Source organism: Strongylocentrotus purpuratus, unplaced genomic scaffold (assembly GCF_000002235.5).
Source record: "Strongylocentrotus purpuratus isolate Spur 01 unplaced genomic scaffold, Spur_5.0 spur5_contig_865, whole genome shotgun sequence".
In the NCBI taxonomy this organism is placed as follows: Eukaryota; Metazoa; Echinodermata; class Echinoidea; order Camarodonta; family Strongylocentrotidae; genus Strongylocentrotus; species Strongylocentrotus purpuratus.
In genome coordinates, this window is record NW_022145574.1 from 340,098 (window position 1) to 349,299 (window position 9,202).

The following is a 9,202-nucleotide window of genomic DNA, read 5'->3' on the forward strand; positions in this document are numbered from 1 at the left end:
TTAGTGGTTAAGACATTGACGTTCACAGCCAGCAACACGGCTCGATTCTCGGCGGAGACAATTTTAGTTAACCTTTGCAAACAAATTCAAAAAGAGGACAGCAATAGGGAAATTTGTTTTTTATGAGCTTCACAATTATTATTGCCTAATTTCCTTTACTCTGTAGTTTAGTGGTTAAGGCATTGACGTTCACAGCCAGTGACCCGGCTCGATTCTCGGCGGAGACAATTTTATTCAACCTTTGCAAAGAAATTCAAAAAGAGGACAGCAATGGGGAACTTTGTTTTTGTATGACAATTGTCATTGCCTAATTTCCTTTCCCATTATATATCATGTCTTAACAAAAAATGATAACAGTTAATTGAAAAAATACGTATAACAAAAATTGACCTCTTCTCTGGGTCATACACCATACAGAATGGTAAACAAAATAATGATTTCATAATTAACTACTTCAATAAAATGCACATTAATTGAAAATACATAAATTCATGATTGAAATATAATAAAGATGATAACAAATACCCACACCTGGTTGCCCGAATATGTGGTGACGGTATATTGGTAATTGCAATATGATCGGGAGAGGGAAAAGGGACACAGTCGACACCCAGTCTAGTCCACCCCTCCCCTGCCTAGTATTCCAATGGAACAAAACGTTCTCTTAAAACCTTATTCTTGCTTGAATAACTATTGAATAAAAAGGCTTTGTGTTTGGTGCCATTCTCTGCATCCTTAGACGGCAGCATTGTTGGTGGTGGAAGCAACACAATCGTTACCGCCAGTAGCTTTGCTGGCATCAGTTGAATCTAGAGTAACACTGACCGTGTCAGCATCCGTGGTGGGAGAAACACCATCACCTCTCTCAGTGACATTTGCGACGGATGCATCAAGAGGGAGACTAACCGTCATGACATCACTGATTGTTGCATCACGATCCGTGTCCTTCTTCTGTTCCTCGGTGGAACTCTGGATATCTTTGTTCATGGGTAGTGTTACTCCTTCCTCAACCTGGCTAACATCAAAGGTCGGATTGAACATACACATATGATCAGGATTGTCGTCTTTGAAAGGCATCAAGTAATTATCCGAGGCTCCTGGACGCAATTTGCTTATCACGCCAGATGACGGAGGTGGCACCGTTGAGCTCACCACACCGCTGGAAGTGCTTGCTTCATTCTTTAGGAACTTGTCGAAACAAGTTAGCCCCCACTTCTTACGGATGAAAGGCTTCCGGACGCAGTAGAGTAGAAAGATGAAATATCCTTGGAAGGAGTTGAGGACGACGAAAATTGGCTGAGCCACCTGTTAAACGCAAATGTTTCAGAATTAATAATTAGGTATATGGCATTCTCTCATGTTCTTCAAAAACCTAACATCCACATGGGTATTGCTGATGTATCTTACCATTTATAACTGAGTTCTCAAGATACTTCTTACAAGAGATATATACTACGCAGTTGGATTTACCTGACTAAATAACGGGATTAAAAGAAGATATCCGGTAACCCAGGTCAGACCGAGCAGAAGCAAGATGCAGATCACGTTTTGGACGCGTTCGATAGTCTCTCGACGTTCTGCCTTAGCCTCTCTCTTCGCCCGACCGCCGATGTTAGCTGACCGGAGCAACTGTCGAACCACCAGGACAAAGATGACAATGTTGATGAGTAGGATAATGGCCATGGGAATCAAGAGACCACCGATTTGAGCCCAGAATTGTAGAAAGCATCTATTGATAGTAAATATGCATTTTGTAAATAGACTGAATTAAGTCAATCAATACTGACTATGTTAGCGATAGTTTTTTTTGTAAATGTCCATGGTCCTTGAAACATTTTAACTGAGAAAATGTCATTGTGATGATTTTCCATTATCTATTTTAATGGAAAGGTGAAGATTTATTGATCCATATGCTATTAACAATATCTGAGATGTTAGTTTGTATGGTGACTAAATATGCTTGGTAGCCTTTATAAAGCTTGGATCACAAAACATACCCGCGAAAGTGATACTGAAATACCAATTCCAAATCATAATATCATACTTGCTAACTTATAAGATACCAAAATACCTAAAAACCAGATTAAATAATAATTATAAAAAAGTTTCTCATAGAGCGCTTTCCACCGAAGTCTCTGAGCGCTAAAGGCATGCATTGTCCTGGAATTGCATCCTACATGATCAATACAACCCCTGCGCCAGGTAAGAACCACGATAACGTACATAAATATAATCTTGCTGAATCCGAAATTTGAAGATCATTAGGTATACCTAATGCTATGCAATCCAATATTCCAACTAAACTTTCAAACGTTACCACTTACAGATCATCATGAGCATAAGAGTCTCTAGCAATAGCTCCAGTAAGAACCACGATAAGTGCAGGAACTCCTGTAATAACATACGTGTATAAGGAAATACAATTGTTTTAGTAATCCAAAATAAGCCTACATTAGTCATGGGCCTAGCTCTATCCTTTCCCCGTTTCTTTGATAGGCCTATTTATGTTATTAGGGGCTTTTAGATTCGCACGAAGACAATGAGGATTGCTTCGATCGACGTCCTTTTAACGCACTGCCTTGAATGGACGTCACACGTATCAGTCCACGCAAATCTAAATCTCCCTAATATTGTGCTGTCCAGTGTACAATTTTTTACCACGGTCATAGCGGCACAATAGTACTTTTTAAAATGATAAAGATATCTCGATTGTTATACTATCCTGAGTTAAGAGTCTTCTTTGTACAAATCACATGCCATATCGAATGCCATTAAACAATGATAATAACGAAATAAATACACACAAATGGCAACAGTTATGAATTCATGTGCACTGTTGGACTACAATCCGTTTGTAAAACCATGCAAACACTTCTTGTTAATAGTAAGCACTATTCCCAGTAAAATGATACAATGAAACAAATATCGTACCCCATGCAGCTAAGGAAGCCTTGATCATGAAATTCTGGATGTAGGTGTTAAAGATCTTCACAACAATGAGGTAGGTATTGTACCCTTCCACACCCATCCATGCAATAGAGGATAAAACGAAGAAGTGAACTAGAGCCGTCAGGAACCCGCAGGGTCCAGCTTGGACCTCACGATAATCTCTGGTAGAATCGAGAGAGATCATGATGACAAATGTCGTGTAGAGACATAGCAATGTCAGGCACAGACAGATGAAGATCTTGTTAGCCTGTTTGGTCCTCAAATCCCTATCAAGATTGAAACATAAAAATAAGGTTAGGAAAGCGTCGAAGCAATATTGTACCATACATGTACAAGTTTACCTTCACCTGATTGGCAACACATTAACAAAAACGTCAAACAACAAGAAAACGAAGTAAAATCGAGGGGAAATGTTTGTAAAATGAGGAGATTACGTGGTTGTGCTTTACTTTTATACATGTATCTCTTTTGTCACTGGGCACAACCCTCATAATGGCCACGCGTGTTAAATATAAACATTATCTGAGTGTAACTATTTAGGACGATGTCAAATGGGAGAATATTACGCCAAAGATGTTCGAAATTAATATGATTTTCATTCTATGCCAACTGTACACCAATTATCTACGAAGTTTTTCGTCGCCTGGCTGGCAGAAGGGCGTAAGCTCGAACTTCAGGTAAAAATGAAGGGGTTAAGCAAAAGGGTGCTAGCACTAAATCACCTCAAACTTTAATGAAACTGACTTATTTCTGAGAAAAAACAATTGTGGCCGTGTTCTACTATAAATTTCTACTAATCTTTGAAGTTTTAAAACAATTTTCGGGACGGAAAGCAGTTTAAATATAAAAAATAATCTTTAAACGCGAATAAATCGAAAAGTAGTTTTCGAGTCGCTCACGCGCTAACGTCCTTCTGCCACCCGGCCGACGCAATGTAGAATATATCGATATGCTATAAACAATTTATTTCTAATTGCAACCTATTTATGTCTCTTGTCACACCACCCCTTCATCACCAAGCAACTTGTAATATTATGAAATTTTCTCTTCTTCTTCTTCCATTTCTTTTTCTTCTTCTTCTTCCATTTCTTTTTCTTCTTCTCCTCCTCCTCCTCCTTCTCCTCCTCTTCCTCCTCCTCCCTCCTCCTCTCCCTCCTCTTCCCCTTTCTTTTATGAACTGTATATCACTTCAAACAGAAGTGATCCCAAACAAAACTGTGCTGCAGGATTATACGAATTTCATCCCATTTGATAAAGATAAACTTTTATTAAAAAGGCGGTTATTTGAATTTGCATGATAATTTAATGAATTCTAAAAATGCATCTCTTTGACAATTTATATACCTATTCCACGTTTAAAACCTTCCAAATAAAGTTGAAGATAAAACGACCAGAGACTAATTACACATTCTGTCTCCTTTGTGTTACATTAATGATTGCAATATTTCTTCTTAATGGGCTTACTTGTTCCACAGGTAGGTTGCCAATGTGACAAGAAGACTGAAGATAGAAATACAGCATCCAATGTAAGTCAGGATGTTATATACCTCGATTGGTATTGAAACCTCCTGCCTATGGATATCCTGTAACATGAACGAAAATTGAGCCCACACTGAAACATTTACTTCGAATGCTCAAATAAAACTGATTATTTTACCATAATTATTCATACCCAATTGAAGACTAGCTCCATACTCCATTGTTCTTCGGAAGTAAAAGGGGAATTGTAAAAGGGGAAGAGGTCGAATAATGACCGCTTATCGACACAAACCTGGTAGTAGTGTTTCACCTGTCTGGAAATAAACTAGCTAGTAGCCGTTTCCATTCGCAAAACCACAGGCGTGATATATACTGTCTCCCACTATATAGTACATAGACCATACTATTTAATCTGTAGGACCAACTATACCCCTCGGTCATCAAGGGCATTATCACGCTATGGCTCCTAGCTTTAGTTAGTCGGGTTATGGTTGTCTGGGGAGTATTTAAATGGTGATAATGCAGGCGCGTACGCAGGATTTTTTTCAAGGATGGGGGGGGGGGGGAGGGGGGGGGGGGGTAAGGGGACAATTTTTTTTTTTTTTTTTTTTTTTTGGGGGGGGGGGGGGGGGGTGGGGGGGGGGGGGTGTCTCAAGATTTGACATTTTGACATTTTGCTCCGTTGGGGGGGGGGGGGGGGTAAGGTCAACTATATTAGGTCAGCCATCCATTGGTATATATTTTTTTTTTTACCAAAAGGAGGGGGTTAACCCCCAACCCTCACCCCACCCCTGCGTACGCGCCTGTGATAATGTATATGCAAATTGCCTAATTGCTTTTCACTGACCATTATAACAGCGAAGTTGGTAAGATGATCACACGCACAGCGCACGATCTCCTCATCAGAGCGATCATCGGATGATGTGATTCCAGAAACAAGAACACACCCGTCTTGGGACCAATCTTCCTCCTCCTCATCCCAGAACGAACACATGGGATTCACGTATCCAGACTAAACAACAACAACAACAACAAAATCCGCAAGACCCATAATAGAATTAGTTTTAAAAAGAGACATAAAGGAAGAATGAATGATAATTTTGATTGGTTTACTTTAAAGACCATTTACCATTAGGGGAATCAAACACAGGAGTGAAAAACGAGTGAAATACATATAATGTTTACATATCCTCTATATATGTATGGCTTCAAATGTAATTATCTATACATACAGCTAAAGGCAGATTACTAAATAATACGTATACTTTATTAAAAACGTTATTATGACATTTCTTGCAATAGCTTACCATTATTGTAGTGAAGGTAAAGTTGATGAATTCGGTCAAGGCTGCTACTTTTCCTTGACCAATACTGAGAGAAATCACGGGAGAGTTAGCCGATCGATTGAAGCCTTCATTAGCTGCACTTATATTGCGCAATGATTTAGAAATGAACAGGGCTGGAGTTGAAAATACATTGAAGTTGACCCGAACGTATTCACCACTGCCATTCGACAGCGATCCTGAGAGTGGGGCCGTGGATGAAATGACGGATGCAACTGAAGGTGGAATGTTGACCTGAGCGATGATGCCTGGTATTGTAGCAATGACGTCATCGTGGTCATCTTGGATCGGAGCATTGATGGTAATATTGGCTTTGGTCAGGTCTGAAAATCTGGATCCAGCTACCGAAAGCACAAGACCACGCATTACGTCGTCAGCAGGTATACTCTGGACCTGTTATAGGAATTAGGACTCAATTAGTATTACTCTTATTATTGTTATTATTATCATAATCATCATCATCATTATTTCTAACATTACTATCATTATAATTTATTATTATTATTGTATTATAATTTTGTTGTTTTTAAACAAAATTATAAGTATTACTAAGATCTCTTTGTAATTATTATTATTATCATTATTATCTGAAAATAGAGAACTGGGAGAGGAAACCTTCGCTCGTGCAGAGCCTTCGCTTTGAAATATTCTCCCTTTACAAATTCGTAAAAGCAGATCAGTTGAGGTGTTCACAATAATGTAAAATCGTTTCTATTTGGATCGGAATATAATTAATTATTCCCTTTTATTTCATTTGTATGTAGTTTGTTTAAAATTAAAATGCTTTTATGCGATTTCTACTTCGAAATGGTGCACCTTGAGTATTTGATTTCAAGTGGCTTTGGCGTCTTACAAATCAAATATTACTATCATGATGATGATGATCATCATCATTAACATTATTTGTATTATTGTAAATACTTTCATCAATAATCTATTTTTTTTTATATTAATATTATTTTTTTTCTCCATGAGATTAATTGTTATAATTATTTTTATAATTATTATTGTTATCATTAATATTATCATCATCATTATCGTTGATGATGATTAAAAATGAAGCGATTAGCAACATGCACAAAAGCTCAAGTAAGGCATCCCACAAATTCAAGATATGAAGAATTCTGCAGAAATAAATGCACAGATAATGAAAATGACCTACGATGTTGTTTGGCATATCTTTTTTTAAACTACACAACTGCATTCATACAAATGGTGAAAATGTCGCGCCTTGTTGAACACCAGATTTAATGGGACCCCAATGGAGGAATGGCAGTGTCAGGTTTATGTTTGATTCCTTTATTTTGAACATGCATGCAAACAATTATAAAACTTGGAATTGAACTTCTATATTTAAGTATACTGGTGGATTTCAAATAATTTGTTTTTAGGCTATGATATAAATATAAGATCACCTGTACGGCTACATTTGGCTGCTGAATGAGGAGCATCCCACCATCGGCAACCTCAACACGACTGATTTGTTCCTCAAAAACCTGGACAAATTTACTTATTGCCCCACCGTCTTCTTCTGCTGCTTCAAGTTCCTTTGTTTCTACCTGAGCTATATTGCTCACAATACTCGTAATAGAGTTTGTTACCTGTCAATTCAAACACAAAGGATGAAGATGGTTTATTCTATGGTAGGAGAAACTTGCCAAATCTCGGAAATCAAACCGAATGACGATATGATATTAAATAATTAAATAACATGACAGCCTTAGCATAGCTGTTCTCTTAATGCCGTTACACGATTTCTGGATGAAGCAACTGCCAAGGTGTCAACAAGATATGAAAGGGCAGCGCGAAACCTATATATATCAAAGAACTAATAAGATATTATACAAAATTAAAAGAAGAAGAGCCGGATACGGGGCAAGGATCTAGTAAAGTTTTCATTCACAGTAGTTTAGCTGTAAGTAAAAGGCGTCCAATATTGTTAAAATCGATTTTGAGATTTACCGCTTTCACATATATGACAATTAATGAAATGTACCTAAAGGAAGGCTCCAATTTGTTTACCATTAGATGTTTATCAGAACATAATACAATAATTGAATTCATAAACAATCTCTAATTCATGTTCAATATGATTGGTCTGGCATCGTGCAGAATACCTCTTCACTAGTAAGATTTTGATGCACAATGTTTGATGTTATCTCTGCCACAAACGCGATGTCATCTGATGTGATATCTTCGATGTTGGACGTAACAGATGATACTTGCTGGCTCACTTCACCTGCATTTTCTTCATCTACGATTACCTAACATTTGAGGGTAAAATATCATTACAGCATGTTTATATTGAGTGATATGACTTTCTCTCCTTAATTAACCTTAATGAGGTCGAAGTATTTCTAGGATTTCTAATACCCGGGGGGGGGGGGGGGGCAATTCGTGAGAAAATATTTAGTGGGGCATAAGCGGGCGGGGGGGAGGGGGGGTTATGAGCATTTTTTTGTTTTACTAAACACCCCCCCCCCCCTCTTGAGGAAGAAAAAAGGTACAATTGTGCTTAACATCTTTATTCTGTACTTCTTTTTTTTGTCAGGGGTGGGGTCCGTGCCCCTCCCAAGCCCTCACCCTGGTTCTGCCACTGCATTATGACCCCCTCCCCCTATGATATTGACTATTGTTGGCGACATGGATAGGAAAATTGGTACACATATTGAATGAGTATAATGAAAAACATGGCAACAAAATTTTTTCATCATTTTGCTTTATTAATTTTTCGCAAAATATTCAAAACATACCTACTTTGCAGTTTAACAGTATGAAAATGGTTGGGAAATTAGTTGTTTGGTATATTTAAACAGTTCAACGGATGAACTACATGATTTGTTTAAAATTTAAATTAAGAAAACAACATTAATTGTCATTATTATCAAATAATATACGTCTATGTTTAAAATTTTCTGGGTATAAACAAATACAAAGTTTTCTATGGTTTTTTATAATGTAGGATGAACCAAGGATGGGTCTCACTTAGTGAAATATGAGTGTAAACCTTCTTAACAATGACAAAGATCAGGTGATTTTGAGATGATTATTGATTCTTCGACAGGCTAGAACACTAGCAAATGGGGAAAATGCACATTTTGATTGACATGTGATCAATAATTGTAATTTGACACCCCTACGGTTGTTGGTCCGTATTGCATAAATTTGGTATCAAAATGTACGGGAGAATTTGACAAAAAAGTAATAAAATATGGATTCGAAAATTCAAGGGGTTAAGACGCAGCGCAAAACATTCTAACTCATAAGCGTTTAGGTAACATAAAATTAGAGAACATGTTTCCCTTAAAATCATATTTTACCAGTTCATCATGATTAGTGACATGTACAATATGTTAAACACAAGTGCATTACATATGAAAGTTCTTTAAAAAAAAGGCTCTTCTCAATGATTGAAATTTGAAAAGAAAATT

General features: G+C 37.4%; 1 protein-coding gene across 1 annotated transcript; it reads right to left on the bottom strand.

Annotated features, from left to right (window-relative positions):
• Positions 1 to 388: 388 nt before the first annotated feature.
• On the bottom strand, positions 389 to 8,373 carry LOC105443538 (adhesion G-protein coupled receptor G2-like). The gene is made up of 10 exons (XM_030973587.1): positions 8,355 to 8,373; positions 7,889 to 8,025; positions 7,187 to 7,372; positions 5,736 to 6,164; positions 5,276 to 5,440; positions 4,414 to 4,532; positions 2,932 to 3,215; positions 2,325 to 2,391; positions 1,471 to 1,729; positions 389 to 1,305 (listed from the first exon to the last, which is right to left on the bottom strand). Exons 1-10 carry the CDS (start codon positions 8,371 to 8,373, stop codon positions 736 to 738), a joined length of 2,235 nt encoding a protein of 744 aa, XP_030829447.1. The 3' UTR covers positions 389 to 735.
• Between the last annotated feature and the right edge of the window lie 829 nt (positions 8,374 to 9,202).

Coding starts and splice junctions, on each gene's coding strand:
- LOC105443538 (XM_030973587.1), bottom strand. Junction 7,373..7,888: donor AAAATCTTACTAGTGAAGAG/GTATTCTGCACG, acceptor TTGAATTGACAG/GTAACAAACTCTATTACGAG. Junction 4,533..5,275: donor CCAACTTCGCTGTTATAATG/GTCAGTGAAAAG, acceptor TTCATGTTACAG/GATATCCATAGGCAGGAGGT.